This window comes from Schistocerca americana, chromosome 1 (assembly GCF_021461395.2).
Source record: "Schistocerca americana isolate TAMUIC-IGC-003095 chromosome 1, iqSchAmer2.1, whole genome shotgun sequence".
Classification (NCBI taxonomy): Eukaryota; Metazoa; Arthropoda; class Insecta; order Orthoptera; family Acrididae; genus Schistocerca; species Schistocerca americana.
The window spans coordinates 305,577,176-305,595,871 of NC_060119.1; the positions used below are offsets into that span (position 1 = coordinate 305,577,176).

General features: G+C 40.1%; 2 protein-coding genes across 3 annotated transcripts in view; one reads left to right on the forward strand and one right to left on the reverse strand.

The window, feature by feature from the left end:
- LOC124595830 (cyclin-J) overlaps positions 1 to 9,224 on the reverse strand; it is a 49,913-nt gene extending 40,689 nt beyond the window's left edge. Inside the window, exon 1 of one of the 2 annotated variants that reach the window (XM_047134731.1) lies at positions 8,905 to 9,224. In XM_047134731.1, coding sequence (XP_046990687.1) covers positions 8,905 to 8,931 — 27 coding nt within the window. In that variant the 5' untranslated portion in view covers positions 8,932 to 9,224. The remainder of the gene's footprint in view (positions 1 to 8,904) is intronic. The other variant, XM_047134739.1, reaches the window with a different exon arrangement.
- The window catches only part of LOC124595822 (actin-interacting protein 1), a 181,219-nt gene continuing 171,743 nt past the window's right edge, over positions 9,221 to 18,696 (forward strand). The window contains exons 1-3 of the mRNA XM_047134719.1: positions 9,221 to 9,372; positions 9,999 to 10,120; positions 11,961 to 12,051. Coding sequence (XP_046990675.1) covers positions 9,357 to 9,372; positions 9,999 to 10,120; positions 11,961 to 12,051 — 229 coding nt within the window. The 5' untranslated portion in view covers positions 9,221 to 9,356. The remainder of the gene's footprint in view (positions 9,373 to 9,998; positions 10,121 to 11,960; positions 12,052 to 18,696) is intronic.

Here is an 18,696-nt window from a genome sequence, read left to right on the forward strand (position 1 = left end):
TTGCGCATCTGCTCGACGACCATTTTTGAAAACTGGAACTACCTGTGCTCTTTTCCAATCATTTGGAACCTTCCATTCCTCTAGAGACTTGTGGTACACGGCTGTTAGAAGGGGGCAAGTTCTTTCACGCACTCTGTGTAAAATCGAATTGGTATCCCGTCAGGTCCAGTGGACTTTCCTCTGTTGAGTGATTCCTGTGTGTGTGTGTGTGTGTGTGTGTGTGTGTGTGTGTGTGTGTGTGTGTGTGTGTGTGTGCGCGTGTGCGTTTGAGGTTTACGGCCGCTAAACAGCGGGGTCATCAGTGCCCAAACGCATAAAAACAGGAACACATGCAGTGAAGGGACTAAGGCGAACAGCGAACAAGGAGAACGGCTAAAAGACACAGACCTGACGCAGTTCCAAATCCTCACATACAGAGGCAAAACAAGAGGAGAAGGAACACACTAAAAAGGAAGGGAAACAAGGAAAAGAGAACAGAGACCAAAGGGAAACAAGGAGGTAATCGTGATTGGTGGACCTCTTACCTAAAACCTGGGTGAGCCAGCCACCCAGCAGCACATTAAAACCCTCTCCCTAAAATCCGAGGCAACAAATTGGACAGGACACAAAACCGTAGGACCTTAACTACAGTCGTTGCGTCATCTTGTAAAATAGAGGGAAATCCGGTGGCAAAGAAACCACCGCCCTCTGGTCAGAGAATAAAAGACAGTCAAGTAAAATAAGGCGGACAGTAATCTGGACGCCACAAGCACTGCAGATTGGGGGGTCCTCCCGCCGGAGTAAAAAACCATGCGTTAAGGGACTGTGCCCGATGCGGAGGCGAGTGAGGAGAACCTCATCCCGCCTGCATGACTGGTAGAACGTACGCCATGGCCGCGTGGTGGCCTTGACCAGACGCAGCTTATTTTCACCGACTGCCAGCCACTCCTCTTCCCACTGACGCAGAACACGAAAACGCAGGAGGGAGGTAATAGCATGGAGGGGGACGGCACATGCAACAGCGTGAGGGAGGGACCAGGCATCTTTGGCAGCCACATCCACCAGTTCATTTCCCCTAATACCCATGTGCCCCGGCACCCAGCAGAAGGAAACTTCCTTCCCCTGCCGTTGCAGGTGGAGTAGGGCATCATGGATGTGCTGGACGACCGTATCCGCTGGGTACAAGTGCTGCATGGTCTGAAGGGCACTCAGGGAGCCAGAACAGATGAGGAACTTAAGACTGGGAACACATCTCATCTGCTCCAATGCCCGCAAGATCGCAAACAATTCGGCATCAAAGATGGTAAATGCCGCAGGAAGCCGTAACTTGACGACACGATCAGGGAAAACAACAGCACAACCAACAGAGTCCCCATTTAGAACCATCCGTAAATACTGGTACATGGTCGGGATGATGGTTTAAAATATCATAAAATAAGGAGGTAAAAACAAACGCAGGAGTGCAGCTCCTCCGGTACTCTGACAAGGCTAAAAGGACGCTGGGCCTCTGGAGCAACCAGGGAGGCAGGCGAGTAAAACCTTGTCGTTGGGGGGCCACACGCTCCACACCAAGGGACTCGAGCAAATGCTTGGCATGAATCCCAAATGGTCTTGTTGCCCTGGGACGACTGGAAAAGAGACGTTCCATAGGCGGTCGGGCAATGGTAGGGTACGCAGGGGAGGTAGGACAGGCAAGGAATTGACACACCCGTCGCACCATGAGGAGTTTCCGCCGGATGGCGTGCTGCGGTTCCCCTGCCTCAGCACACAGGCTGGGAATGGGACTGGTACGGAAGGCAACAGTGGCCAGCCTGATACCCTCATGGTGTACTGCGTCAAGAATCTTCAGATACGAAGGCCTTGCTGACCCATACATGGTGCAACCATAGTCAAGACGCGATCGGACGAAAGCCCTATAAAACTGCAGCAGACGCGCCCGATCGGCTCCCCAGGACCGATGGCTCAGACACTTCAAAATATTCAGTGCCTTCAGGGCCTCCACCTTGAGGTCTTTAAGGTGAGGCAACCACGACAACTTGGAATCAAAAGTGAGGCCCAGGAACCGCACAGTGTCGCTAAAAGGAAGAATGGTGTCCCTCAGACGCAATTCAGGGGAGGTAAAAAGACGTCGAGAACGATTAAAATGAACACACACACACATTTGTCTGCAGAAAAGGTAAAACCCGTCTTCGCAGTCCATGCCTTTAATCGCTGTATCGTAAGCTGCAACTGCCAACTAGCAGTAACAAGACTGGAGGAAGAACAGAAAACTTGAGTGATTCCAGTTGCTTTTCTATTCCTTGGACACTTATTTCGATGTCAGCCATTTTTTCGTTTGTGCGATGATTTAGAGAAGGAACTGCAGTGCGGTCTTCCTCTGTGAAACAGCTTTGGAAAAAGGTGTTTAGTATTTCAGCTTTACGCGTGTCATCCTCTGTTTCAATGCCACCATCATGCCGGAGTGTCTGGATATGCTGTTTCGAGCCACTTACTGATTTAACGTAAGACCAGGACTTCCTAGGATTTTCTGTCAAGTCGGTACATAGAATTTCACTTTCGAATTCACTGTCCTAACTTTGTTGTTGTACCACGGTGGGTTTTTCCCGTCCCTCACAGTTTTACTTGGCACGTACCTGTCTAAAACGCATTTTACGATTGCCTTCAACTTTTTCCGTAAACACTCAACATTGTCAGTGTCGGAACAGAAATTTTAGTTTTCATCTGTTAGGTAGACTGAAATCTGCCTTCTATTACTCTTGCTAAACAGATAAACCTTCCTCCCTTTTTTATATTACTATTAATTTCCATATTCAGGGATGCTGCAACGGCCTTATGATCACCGATTCCCTGTTCTGCACTTACAGAGTCGAAAAGTTCGGGTCTATTTATTATCAATTGTTTCATTAAGGCCAGTGATGTTATTTTATTTCAATAAAGCAAACCACATTTGATGACAAAAAATGTATTTTGTTGCAGTCGCAAGGCAGGTTTAAAATGTCTTCACTGCTTTCCGAAATAACTTTAGAAAAAAGTAGGCCTCTTGAAAGAAACATATAAGGTGGGGAAGAGTTGTGTAAACCAACACTATAGGTGACCGCCAGCAAAATGTCGCTTCTACTATGTATGTTATTGTTGGTTATTACCCAGTATGTTATGTCTATAATTCTACAGGTATTGCGTGCTATTTCCTTCAAGAAATTCATGAGTACATAGTACAAACTGCCAGCGATGTCACAATTTTCTTCTTCTTATCATCCATACTTTCTAATATACGAACTTCTTTCGAAGTGCCAAAGGTACTACGTAAATAAAATTTCTATAAAACACTACACTGTACAATGTATTTGCGGTGAGACAGTTGCAATTCTTGAAATCCATCGCCCATGGCCTCTGGCCTGCTGAGGAGCACCACAGTCGTGGGTCCGTGGATGAACCATGGAAATCCACCACTTTATGCCACACACAGACAGACCCGGACTGCAGGCAGATTGGTTAGACTAGATCCGACAGGCAAGGCCCGCACATGAGTAGGAAACTATGGGCTTGAGATTGGCAGGCCCTATCCGTTAGAGATACCCACAGAAATGGCCTGTGGTTTTGACCCATCATGGAAGTCCACTCATGTGGCCAGCTATTCACATGTCACAGACACCATTTTGATGAAACGAGACCACAGTCATCACCCACACAACAGATAACTTGAGCAAATAGTCTGAGAATCAGTACTAATGAGGATAGGTAGCAACTCACTGTAAAGATGATCGCTGAGCCACAGACAGACACACAGAAAAGACAATCACTCTCTCACAACTAAATTTTTAGCCATAGCCTTTGTCAGAAAATGAGAGCACGCGCACACGCGCACACACACACACACACACACACACACACACACAATCACGCAGACACAACTAGTACGCACATGACCGCTATCTTCCGCCATTGTGTCAACAATCTCTCAGAATTAGATCCAAACAAATCACTCCTCACGCCTCTCACCGGCAGCTGCTAGGCTAGCCGCAAGTAGTGGTGGCAGCACTGATTGCAAGCTGGGGGGAGGGGTAGGAAGGGGAGAAGCAGTTTGAATGATGAAGTAGGGAAGCGGCACACGTATTCTGCTGCGCCCAGCCAGTGATGAAGCGCGATATCTCAGTAAACAAATAATTTCATGCTACTGAGACAAAAAGTGTTTTTCCAGTTTTTTTTCCTTTTTTTCCCCCAAATTTCCTTGATACGTTTGAAATTCGCTGATATATCCTGATTTCCAGAACTTGTGGGAACCCTGGAAAAGAGAAGCCACTGAAAGAATATTACACGTGCAGATGGAAAACCAATCCTAAGCAAAGAAGGGCCAACAGTATGGTGGAAGAAGTTTATAGCTAGGGTCTACACATGAAAGGTGAACTTTAGGGCAATATTATAGAAATGGAAGAGGACACAGATGAAGATGATTTGGGAGATATGAAACTGTGAGAAGGATTTGATAGAGCAGTGAAAGACATAAGTCAAAACAAGGCTCTGTGCGTAGCCATGACAAATTCTTCCACCTGGTGAGTGCTAGATGTATCAGATAGGTGAAATAAACTCAGACTTCAAGACGAATATAATAATTCCAAGCAAGTGCTGACAGGTATGAATATTACCAAACTGCCAGTTTAATAAATCATAGTTGCAAAATACTAACATGAATTCTTTACAGAAAAATGGAAAAAACTGGTAGAAGACAGCCTTGGGGGAAGACCAGTTTGGATTTCGGAGAAATGAAGGAACACACAAGGCAATACTGATCCTATGACTTATCTTAGAAGATAGATCAATGAAAGGAAAACCTACATTTGTATCACTTGTAGACTTAAAGAAAGCTTATGACAATGCCGAATGGGGTACTCTCCTTGAAATTCAGAAGTTTGCAAGGGTAAAATACTGGGAGTGAAAAGCTATTTACAACTTGTACAGAAAACAGATGGCAGTTATATCAGTTGAGGGTTATGAAAGAGAAACAGTGGTTGAGAAGGGAGTAAGACAGGGTTGTAGCCTACCCTTGATGTTATTCTACCTGTACACTGTGCAAAAAATTGAGGGAGAAATAATAAAAACTTTGGGGTTTGCCGATGACATTGTAATTCTGTCAGAGACAGCAAAAGAACTGTAAGTGCAACTGAATGCAAAGGACAGTGGTGTTGAAAGGGGGTTATAAGATGGACACCAACAAAAGCAAAACAAGGGTAATGGATTGCAGTTGGATAAAATTAGATAATGCTGATGGAAACAGACCAAGAAATGAGACACTGAAAACAGCAAATGAGTCTTGCTATTTGGGCAGCAAAATAACTAATGATGGTCAAAGTAGTGAGGATATAAAATGTACACTGGCAACGGCAAGAAAAACATTTCTGAAGAACAGACATTTGTTAATATCAAATATTGGTTAGGAAGTCTTTTCTGAAATCATTTGTTACAGCTGTAGCCACATATAGAAACAAACATGGATGATAAATCATTCAGACAAAAACAGAACTGTGGTGCTACAGAAGTATGCTGCAGATGAGATGGGTAGACAGAATAACTAATGAAGAGTTGCTGAATAAAATTGGAGAGAAATGAAATTTGTGGTAAAACTTGACTCAAAGAAGGGATTAGATGATGGGACATATTCTGCGACATCAAGGGATCACCAATTTAGTACTGGAAGCAATTGCGGTGGGGAAAAAATCATAGCAGAATACCAAGAGATGAATGCAGTACACAGATTTAAAAGGATGTGGGTTACAGTATTCATTCAGAGACAGAGAGATTGCACAGGATAGAGTAGCACGTAACGCTGCATCAGACCAGTCTTCAGATTGAAGATGACAACATCGGCGTGTCAAATATCCTTCCAACACAGATGAATGACTGATAAATGGTGTAAAATTTTTATACTGGATTCTAAAGTACGCACATTCTTAGCAAGAAAGACATTTCTAAACTTATTGAAAATTATAGAGAATTTTCATTTGGGTATCAACCGTTGAAAATTCTGAAAGATCTTTTGCATTCATATCAAAATGTTATGAATGTCTGCTTGTATGACAAGAATAACAAGCTTATATCCCACAGACTATCAATAGTTCATCTTGTTGATTAAATCACATACCACTGTTTATTTCTTACATCATTCAGTCAAACACAAACTATCGGTCACTTCATTATCACAATACAGATCTCCAACTAGCTCTTAGCATATTCACACACTTCTTGTCATTAATTAGTGTTTCTCTGGTTCTACTAAACAATGTGAGCCATCAGTATAGTCAACGAAGTCTGTTGGCACTTGTTATGTAGATGGATGGGGTCTGCGATGTTTCACTTTGATATTTCAGTAGTATGTCATTACTGCGTTTAGTTTACAATAGGATGTTTAGTCATTGCATTTGTTGGTTTCGATCATATGATTGACTGCAACTATATAACCTATGTCCTGTAGCATTAACAGTCCTTTGAGGGGGCAGTACATTGGATCATACTGCATACGACTGATAACCAGTTCGCCAACCCACAGCTAAATTATCATTCAATCTCACCTAGTCCTCCGGATTCATTACAGATCAGTATGTCACAACAACTATGATTTAGTATTCACATTCATTAGTTTCACCAACTTACAAATAAATTGTGATCTTTCAACTCAAACTACATCTCTGTTGATCCACTGTGGACATGGGACAGTGGCTAATCAAATATTTAACTCAGAAATTCGCCAAAAAGTTGTGCAAATTAAAAAGTTATTTTATTTTATTTTCGCTACCAGTTCCAGCAATTCAATATGCCGTCTTCAGGCCCCGTATGCACCTTTGGTCCCAGCATGCCAATATTGATAGTTTTTGAGAGATGCATATGGGCCTGAAAATGATATATTGAATTGCTGAAACTGGTAGTGAAAATAAAATAACTTCTTAATTTGGGTCGACAGAAGCGTCCGATCCCACGCGTCTGCTTTGACCCGTGACGTAAGGGTGCTGTCGTGTGTGATGTCATGATGGCGCGGAGTTTGGTTTGAGTGTGGCTGTCTCCAGTTCTGTTTTATTTTATTTACTTTTCTGATCTGTTCGTTCTATCTCGTGAGATTTTTTTAAAATTTAAAAACACTTATTTCTTATTTTAATTATCTGTTTCCTCCAATTTCTGTTTTAGTTTATTACATTTATCTTTCTGATTTGTTCGTTCTATCCCATGAGTTTTTTTTTTAAAACAAAAAACACTAATCAGCTACTGAAGCATCTTTATCTTCTATGGGTTGCAGGGGTTACGACCCCTGGGGAGGTGGGTGGGTATTCATGCATGGCTGTCTTCACTTACACGTTGTAGCTACGCAAGGCGTCTAAATTTGTTTATATTTCGTTTGCCCCCCACCCAAAACACCCCATTTCCTGCGCTTGTCCCGTTAGTATCATCAGGCTTCTTGTGGAAAGTGTGTGTGTTTGTTTTTGTTTCCGCCATATTTGTGACGTCATGGGTCAAAGCAGACGGGCGGGATCGGACGCTTCCGTATTTCCCTTAATTTGCATGGCTGTTTGGAAAATTTCTTTGTTAAAACAAACTAGATCTCTTGCTGTGTTGCTACAACTAATATTTTATGTTCACATTAATTGGTATCAGCATCTCACAAGCAAACTGTCACATTCAAATCTATTTTTGACCTCACATTGCTCTACAGATCAGTCTGCCACCACAAACTACATTCCCAAAAATAATAAAGAGACAAAATAACTATGGCAGTATCATGATTTCTTTGTGTTTGTACACATATGATGTCACATGCCACTGCATCATTATACCACAGTAAAAGCTGATGCTCAGTATTTGTAGGTTCAACTGACCCGCAATTACCACCAGTGCACATGTGGTGGGAAGTTTTGTAAGCTGTAAGCCAATGCTCAGAGGTGAATACCCAAGCTCTATGCAGCTTCTCATGGAATTATGATAGTGTTGATGATGAGCTGGATGCTGTATTTGGATATTAAGTTCAGTAGCCCTCCTCCTGACACTTAAAAGCAGCAAACCTTTTACCAGCAACAGTTTCTGTCTCTCCTTTCCTCTCATTTCACATAAACGTCCACAGAGAACACATTCTGCCGATGAAAAAGCACCGGGGGAGGGGGGGGGGGGGGGAGGAGGAGCTAACTTAGTACACGATACAAACACCCATGACAAAAGATAGAGTTTTGAACTAATGGATAATCGTAATTCAAAAACACCATTACTGTAAATCAAATGGACAAGTCAATAAATAAAACTACATTTACATGGGTAAGTGTACACTGGTGCCCTAAAAAATTATTCCTTCTCATTTTGACTAATACCACTGTATATTTCCCCATACACTTCACTAAAAATTACAACTACATAAGCCTGAAGTATGAAGAGGTGAATGATTTGTGTATATTTTGGACTTGGTGGACGAGTGATTACTGCAGTTAATCGTGATTATTAAATTTAGACACTAGACGCTATATTAACTCCTGTTACAGCATGATAACGGATGGAAGCCTAAAGATAAATTTTAAATACTAGTACATTTATAATTTTTAACAAATTAGTAACTACAGTCGCAAGGCAAACTGGCCTACGCAACTGAATTTAATCACACAGTGTTCCTACAACAAATTAATAACTGTAGCTCTGTAGTGTACATCTATGAAGTTCTCAACAAACAAACAAAACATATACCTGCTGCATGCATGTTCAATTTATAATATTAATTTGCAATTACGAATAATCGAAAATTTTTAAATTGCAATTAATAAAAATTTTGACAGTTACAACAGGCAATAACCATGTTTAGTACAAAAAACTACTGGTTAGTTAACTGGATCCACTCGTTACACATGATTGAATTTCTATAAATTAAAGCCTATGCTACGGCCGAACGAAAAGAATATAAACCTCATAAATGTGGAAACTCATTACCATTGACGGTCAAAAGTTCGCGATACAAATATTTGAAGATACGTGTTATTTGTCGCAGATCCTTATAAAACACAATCTTGAGTTAATATCACAGTACATATCTTATGACTGAATTTATGTTTCACATTAAACGTTGAAGAAAACCACGAAATGGTGAACAAGGCGAAATGTCGACCCACATAATATTACTTGTCTAACGCTACATTGCAGCACTTCAGCAGACAAACATTGTTTCGCCGCAGCGCATATTACTATTCATTTGTTTAATTTTGTACTCAACAGTGCTTCCATCTGTTGGAAATGAAATTCTACTCGTTGCTATCATTCCGCCAAATAAGGGAAAGGAGGTGGTGTGGAAAGAGGGTGGTTACGAGAAGAGAGATAGTGAAATATAAGTTGCTCTGTGCAATTCATGTAAGGAACCTGACATGTCTTACTCCAACAGTAAGTGAAATTTTAGATGCCATAGAAGTTTATCGTATTTAATTATTTTGCCATTGTTAACGATTTGTTATACATAGCCGGCTGCTGTTGTCAGATGTGCTTGTTGAGTGTTTACTATGAGAGATCGCATAGGATATTTCTTCCTCTAGATTATATATAGATGAACATTTAATTAGGAAGACTACAGAATTCATTGCTTAAAAACTGTTTCCAAACTCAAAAGCTGCTTTTACCGGGTAAGTTCATTTAAATCATTTTTTTAATCACGAAACTGACCGTCCCACATGTACTACTGTCAAAATAATGCAAAGCAGTTTGAATCTAACCCATCAGTAGCGGATTGGGTAGTTATAGCTACATAAATGGAGCTGGTGCGTTAACAAGCTATGGAAGCTGTTTAACACTTGTCGTTGCTGCGAAATTAGGTCGGCATTACTCAAATAAAAAGTTTTGAAAGTTGTAGAATTAAGTGTTGAAATGGAATTATGTACATAATATTTTGTTTCTTTATTAAAAGTTGGGCATTATGGTTATGCAGTGACAACGGCCCAAATGTGAACATTAAACAGTTATTGGTACACTGTGCAGTATGACTTTGTAGAAAAAAATTGTCTTTCGTTTTACAGAATATATTTTTGCATCCCTTCCGAGAACTCAGAGGGGCCAACCAATTGTTCTGGGAGGAGATCCAAAGGGAAAAAATTTTCTTTACACTAATGGAAATAGTGTTATAATAAGAAATATCGAGGTATGTAGAAATGTGGATAATACAAACGTTCTCTTAATAAGTTTTATTTTGGAGGTTCAGAATTACCACATAAATGGACAGAAGACCACAAAGTGTGCACTATTGGTGTATCATATTTGTTCCATCATTTTTTCTCATGATTAAAAACATTTCAACAGATACTGCTTTCTTGTCTTAATGACTTATTAGCTAATGTTTTGGCAGGAAAGTAACATAACAAAGTAGGTTATAATCTTCCTGTCAGTTCAAGAATATTGAAATATTTAACTGTGTATTTTTCATCATGATTAGCTACAGATCAAATTGAATTCATGATCAGTATAATATTTCCAGGGTACCAACCCTACAGTGAGAAATTTGTCATTTTTCATTGCTGCAGTTCAGTATATGGAAGCTTTAACATTAAACAATGGAAAATTCAGGATGTAACAATATTATGAAAGGGATAGTTGCTCCTCACCATATAGTGGAGATGCTGAGTCATTGATGAGTAGCTTCAGTTGCCAGAGACTATAGTCGTGTGTGTGTGTGTGTGTGTGTGTGTGTGGTGTGTGTGTGTATTTTTGACAAAGGCCTCGTTGGCTGGAAGCTTATTTTGTGACAGTCTTTTGTATTGTGCCTGTCAGTGAGTAGCTATATAGTGAGTAGCAACTACTATCCTTTTCATAATGTTGTTACATAGGTTTAACATTATTTAAATAATAATTTCTTTGACTAATTAGTTATCAGCATTGTTATTGTACAATCTATTTATGTTTAAGGTAATTCTGGTTCTTTATCATGATAATTCCCCCAAATATTGCATGCGTATGAGGCAGAAATGGGAGCTAAAGTTTGTTAAAGGCAAACCACATGCCATGCTTGCTTGCCGTATAGAACAAATAGTGGCATTGCATCAACATACCAGAGGCAGCCATGAGAGGATAGTATAGGAGTCATTCGATGGCAGTATGTTAACCAAATGAAGGGAAAGAAAAATAGCTCAGAAATATCTTGACTCACTTTTTGTGTTCATATTGACATTTGAGACATCCATATAATTGATACGTTAGCACATAGTTGCTGCTGTTGTTTTATGTTTTCACCTGAAATATAAAATATTGGTTGTGGTGAGAAACAGATTGATAGGCACTTTGAGATCTAGTTCAGTTGGAAGTTGATAGTTTTATTTGCCATGCATAAAGTGAATAGCACAAATAAGCTGAAAATGAGTTGCTAGAAATGTGAGAGATTACTATGTGCCCTATGTGCTGTGTTAATTTCACACAGTGTTGTACTTTAATGCAGCAAACCGAGTATTTGTCACCAACAATAAGATTATATTTAGTTCTGAATGAGATTGCTCCCATGTTAGTTGTGTTTCTGTTACTGAAAGCTACTAGTATCACCAATATGCCATTGGTTACTGAAAATACACTGCTCCTTCAGCTTTTTAATCCTTAGATTGCTTACATGGCATTACCAATGTATTTTTCAAGGTGAGTATAGGGATTGCTTTCAGGTAAATCTCAGAACAGTGAATGAGTGGGCGGGAAAGGCGGAGGAGTATGCTCATTGGTACCCTGTGGTAGCTTGTTATATTAGCTTACCCAGGGGTGCTAGGCTGAGCTGAGATAGTCTATGTAGTTACCTAGCTCTTCCTGCGAAGAGAAGAAACTTGAGAGATTCAAGTGTAAAATATTAAGAGTGTGTGTGTGTGTGTGTGTGTGTGTGTGTGTGTGTTTTGGAACTGAGAGTGGGGGGGGGGGGTGTTCACTTGGGATTCGACATCTTCACTTTTTTCAGGATGGACATGGGAAAATTTCATATATTTAATATGATGTTTTCCTTTCTGTTTTAGAATCCTGCAATTTCGGACATTTATACTGAACACTCCTGCACTACGAATGTCGCCAAATATTCTCCCAGTGGATTTTACATAGCATCAGGAGGTATGAAAATCCTTAATATCATAGAGATTTTGTTATTTTTATCTCTAATTTTATGTAATTTTCTGTTTGCTCTGGGAAGCAATGCAGAGGCAACCTTTCACTGTAAAGCACTATTCTCATTTAGCATAAAGGATTGTTTATTTTTGTTCCCATGAACTAGTTGCTGTTTCAGTATCAGTACATTACTAACAGCATTTAATACATGCCTGCAAGAGCACAAGCAGTAACAATTCAAAGCAGAAGCAATGAATAAGTATGATAGCAGAGAGTAAACAAGAGTCAGCAGTAACACTGCAGTGCATAATGACATCACTTCATCACATTTCAGTACTCCCCCCCCCCCCCCCCCCCTTCTCCCACCCCCTCCAATTTCTTACAGTATTTTCCATTGAAATGGACATGGAGTCCACATCATATAAAGACAGCTGGAGGAGCAAGCAGTTCTCCCAAGTTTGCTGTAGATTCATTAGGCACTTTGTCCGGCATATGTTGTGGGTTGTCAGTAATGATGGATGGAGGGGTGGGTGATTCTGCCAAGTTTGTCATAGATTCATTAGAAATTTTGTTCATTGTCTGCTGTGGCTTGTCTGGTTTGCAGGTAACACCATAGGAGGTGCAGAAAGCAGGTTTAAGGGGATCAATGGAAATTGTAGTTGAGACATGGTAACATTGACCTTAAATATATTCTCATCTCAATGAAGGACTGTGAACAGTACTTCATGGTGGCTTGTGCACAGCATCATGTCTAACAAAAACCTAGTTTCATTTACAAAAGATCAGCAAAAATGAAAAGGCGGCAGGTATGCTACTCTCAATGTGACTGGACATAGTTGGCGAATGTGCGAACATAATTTTCGAACAGAGTCTGATGCCTCAGTCAGGTCATTAGGCACCTTGCCAAATAATTAATGAGGCAATCAAATTGGTTGACTATAAAACAGTTCTGTTGCTGTGGTGTGAAGATCTTCCTTGATGGAAGTACATATACCTAGTAGGACAATTTGTAGAGTTTCTGTCCAATGTTGTGGTTCAAGGCATCGTAGAAATACTTTTAATTGGCAGTTTAAATGTCCAACTAAGCCATTTGCTGCTGATTGATAAGCTGTAGTTGAGATACATTTCATGCCCAATAATAATAAAACAGTGAGCGATTTGAAAAAAAACATGAGTCAAACTGCCTGCAGTGGTTGGTGGTGATAGGGAGAGGCTCTCTGAAAAAGGTGATCCATCTGTGAAAGGATGTGGTTGCAGTGGTTTCAGTGGTGGCATGAACCATAGGAAAAATTTCTGGCCAGTGGATAAAGCAGTCGGTGGCAGTTAGACAGTAGATGTGTCCTTCAGACGGCAAAAATGATCCAACAATGTCTGTGCGCAGATGTTTTAATTGTTGGTTGGACAGAATGAAAGTGTCAAAGAGATGTACTGATGTGACGAGGGATCTAATTACGCCGAGAGACTGTACACTGGTGCACAAAAGTTTTGCAGTCCCTGTCCAAGTTTGACCATACACTAACTTGTTAACAAGCCTCATTATACTCTGGACTTCAGGATGGGAAAAATTATGCAGTGACGAGATTGCCTGCTGTTGAAAGTTCATTGTCACAGACATACGTGTATTTGATATAGAATCATCATGATACATCACATTTGAATGAGGTATCTGGATATGATGAAGACGTAATAAGATGGGTTTACAACTAAGTCTTGCAGCTTGCTGTTGTGTTGTGCGAGGCAGGTGCTTTGTAGTCCACATTGCCTGTAACTGTGCCTGTACAGGAGAGGACATATGCTGATGTAATCAGTTCCCCATTGACATGGGCGATATGTGTCATGTATTGTGCTTATGTAGCCCAAGTGCCATTGTTGACATAATGATATTTTCTTTGGTCTCTGACGAAAGCATAAATTAACAGCTTGTAATCAGTGACCGGTGTAAACTGTTAGCTTTCAGACATTTGGCAAAATTTCTGTTTGTAAGTGTAAGGTGCATATAACTCGGTTGTATGTTGACCAGCTCTGCTGCAGTTGAGGTATCTTCTGACTGAAGAATGCCAAGGGCTGACAGTGTTATTTGTTGTTTAAGTACAGCACCTATTGCAACTGCAATCCATCAACTGTTGAAGTGAGAGACACTTGTACATTAGGGTATCCTATAAGTGCAACCTCAGTGATATGCTATGTCTACACATTAAAGGCAGTTATTGCTTCATGAGTCTACTGTAATTTGCAGCTTGGTTTCAGAGTACCACTCATAAAGTCATTGAGGGGAGCTTGCCAGCAGTGCATGGTTATGCACAAAACGATGATAAAAGTTAGCAAGCTCAAGAAATCTAAGCAACTCACAGGCTGTGTGTTAAGATGTTAGTGACTTCCACTCTTTATCTACTGTGGCACCTGAACTGAGTGTTAACGGTCTGCCTCAGTAACTGAACTTTGGATGCTCCAGACATGTGCTTTGATGGATTGAGGAATAATTCATGTGAACAGAGGTGAGTGAATACTTGCTATTATGTGTTCCAGATGTTCTGTTTTGGTGCTAGACATCACCAAAACATTGCAGTATAGATATAGCAGGAGTTGAGGTTGCGTGTGACTTCACCCATAAAACACAGCAAAGTTTTGCAGCATTGCATTATCCAAAAGGCATACTAGTAAACTCAATAGGCTGAGTGGAGTGCAGTCAGCAGTCTTGGATATGTCTTGTGGAGCAATGGGTATTTGGTGGAAAGCATGTTCCAAATCTTTTCTTGAGAAGGCAATTTATTGTGGTTACTGAATGAGAAATCTTCAACATATGGAACAGGATACCAATCTTGAATTGTTCGGGTATTAAGTTGCCATTTATCATTGCTTGGGTGCCATCCTTTGGTTGTCTTTGGAACTAGCTGCTGTTTCAAATATAAAAGATCCCTTGGGTGAGCATAAGAGAAAATTCTTGTGTTGCTACCTTCAGTTTTTTTGAGATAAAGTATGAACTGATGGTCCTGAAATTGTGAGAATATAATATATTTTTGAGTGCTGTACGGATCTTAATGTGGGTATATGTCGAATGATCTACGGGAACTGTTTAAGGAGATCTAAATATAGAGAATCATGCTTATAGTAATGTTGTCTGCACAGCTTAAATGTCTACAGGTAGCAAATTAATGCTTGTATCAAAAAGGTGGCAGTGGTAAAGGACCAGTAGCAGGTTGTAAAATGAAATCTGCACCAAGGGTGGGTATATTATATCTGCCACAATGAATTGCCACACAAATTCACAACAAAAGGTTAAGTTCAGTGAATGTGTCACATGACAATATGTATTGATTGTGGAACCACTGGAAGTATAGAGACAAGTTGTCATAGCTACAGTGAAGTAGTCGAAAAGGATGGTGCATAAATACATGAGCATCTATGGCCTCTAGAAACTACAATTTTGTACAATGCTCAGTGACACAGTCAACGACTGCAGTCTGGAAAGCCATATCAGCCATTATTGACTTCCCTAGCCCTAATGGGAAACACTGAAGCTCAAATAGTCATAGGTACGGAAAGCTGGCTAAAGCTGAAACTTTTTCAAACAACATAACAGTGTTCAGAAAGGATAGATTAAATACAGATGGTGGTGGAGTATTTATTACTGTCAGATGTATTTTACCTTCTAGTGAAATTGAAGTAGATGGTTCCTGTGAAATAGTAAGGGTAGAAGTTATACTTGACAATCAAACTAAACTATTAAGCTGCTGAACAGTTCAATGAAAACTTGAGTCCCATTTCAAATAGATATCCAACTCATACAATTACAGTTGGTAGTGAATTCAATCTACCCTCAATGTGCTGAAAAAATTGTGTGTTTAAAGCCAGTGGCATAAAATGTCATCCGAAATTGTGCTGAATGCTTTCTCAGAAAATTATTTTGAACAATTAGTTCATGAACCCACATGAAGTGAAGTGTAAATGGTTGTGAAAGCATACTTGATCTCTTAGCAACAAATAATAATGGACAAATAGGGAATATCATGACGGACACAGGGATTAGCGACCACAAGGCAGTTGCTGCTAGGCTGAATACCGTGAAAAAAAAAAAAAAAAAGGAAGAAAAAATGCAAAGTACATCTAATTAAAAAAGCTGATAAAAATTCTCTTAATGCCTTTTTAAGAGACAGTGTCCACTCCTTCCAATCTGATCATGTAAGTGTAGAAAAGATGTGGAATGATTTCAAAGAGGTATTTTTGATGGCAATTGAGAGATTTATACCAGATAAATTAGTAAGTGATGGTACTGATTCCCCATGGTACACAAAATGGGTCAGATTGCTGTTGCAGAAGCAACGAAAAAAGCATGCCAAATTTAAAAGGACACAAAATCCCTAAGATTGGCAAAGTTTTGCAGAAGTTAGAAATATAGTGTGTACTTCAATGTGAGATGCTTTTAATAATTTCTCCAATGAAACACTGTCTCGTAATCTGGCAGAAAACCCAGAGAGATTCTGGTCATACATAAAGCAGACCAATGGTAAGACGCAATCAATACCTCCACTGTGCGACAACAATGGTGAAGTCACTGACGACAGTGCCACTAAAGCAGAGTTATTAAACACGGTTTTCCAAAACTCTTTCACCAAAGACGACGAAATAAGCATTCCCGAATTCAAATCGAGGACAACTGACAAGATGAGAAAGATAGACATATATATCCTTGGTGTAGCAAAGCAGCTTAAATCACTTATTAGAGGCAAGGCCTCCAGTCCAGATTGTACACCAGTCAGGTTCCTTTCAGAGTATGCTGATACAATAGCTCCATATTTAGCAATTATATACAACCTCTCACTCATAGAAAGATCCATACCCAAAGACTGGAAAATTGCTCAAGTCACACTAATACGCAAAAAGGGAAATAGGAGTAATCTGCTGAATTACAGGCCTGTATAACTACGATTTGTAGTAGGGTTTTGGAACATATACTGTACTCGAACATTATGAATTACCTTGAAGAAAATGATTTATTGATACATAGTCAGCACCGATTCAGAAAATATCATTCTTGTGAAACACAACTAGCCCTTCATACTCATGAAATAATGAGTGCTATTGACGAGGCATGTCAAATTGATTCCATATTATATTTCCAGAAGGCTTTCAACACCATTCCTCACAAGCATCTTCTAACCAAACTATGTGCCTATGTAATATCACCTCAGTTGTGTGACTCAGTTCGTGATTTCCTGTCAGGAAGGTCACAGTTCGTGATAATAGATCGAAAGTAAAGTAGAAGTAATATACAGTGTTCCCCAAAGAAGTGTTATAGGCCCTGTAGTATTCCTGGTCTACATTAATGACATAGGAGACAATCTGAGTAGCCATCTTAGATTGTTTGCAGATGATGCTGTCATTTACCATCTTGTTAAGTCATCAGATGACCAAAACGAATTGCAAAATGATTTAGATAAGGTATCTGTATGATGCGAAAAATGGCAGTTGACCCTGGATAGAGAAAAGTGTAAAGTTATTCTCATGAGTACTAAAAGAAGACAACTAAATTTTGATTTTTGATAAGTCACACAAATCTGAAGGCTGTAAATTCAAGTAAATACTTAGGGATTACAATTACATATAACCTCAATTGGAAAGATCACTTAGATAGTGTTGTGGGTAGAGTAAACTGTGATTCATTGGCAGAACACTCAGAAGGTGCAACAGGTCTACTAAAGATGCTGCTTACACCACACTTGTCCGCCCTATCCTGGAGCATTGCTATGCAATGTAGGGTCCGCATCAGGTGGGACTGACAGATGACAAAGAAAAAGTTTAAAGAAGGGCAGCTCATTTTGTACTATCGTGAAATAGGGGAGATAGTGCCACAGGCATGATATGTGAATTGGAGTGGCAATCATTAAAACAAAGGCATTTTTCGTTTCGAGAGAATCTTCTCATGAAATTTAAATCCCCAGTTTTCTCCTCCGGTTGCGAAAACATTATGTTGGCACCCACCTGCATAGGGAGAAATGATCATCAAGATAAAATAAGAGAAATCGGGGCTCGCACAGAAAAATTTATGTGCTCGTTTTTCCCGTGCGCTGTTGGAGAGAAGAACGGTAGAGAGACAGCTTGGAGATGGTTCATTGAACCCTCTGCCAGGCACTTTATTGTGAATAGATGTACGTATGTCCCAGCTGATACAAGGAATAGCATTTTCAAGCTTCAGAGCCAAATTGTCTGTGGTACCATCACATCTTTTTAGTTGATGGGGAATAGTGGCATTTCCTCAGTGAGCGTTGGTACTGCAACGGTCAGTGGAATGTTGTGTTTGAAGAGCAGCAATCTTATGGTTGCCTCGGTGCTCTGTGCTTGTAATGAGGCCAAAGAATTGTGTGATTGTGGTTATATGGCTGCAATACCTACGGGTGGATGCATCTCGATAATACGGTCTGCTTTTTGTCTTTGTGTCGGGGTTGTTGCGACATACAGTAAGTATTTGCCCTGTGAGAGATGGTAGGTGCAACAGCTAATTGTTTTGTAGAATATCTTCATAAACAGCATTTCTCGCCAGGGTCCATAGGCAACACAGAAATTGTGAAGGGCTGTGATCACCTGACTAAGTGTGGAGTATCTTTTCTAATTTTTTGACTCCAGGTTGACACAAGTAACTGCCTGGAGCCTTTT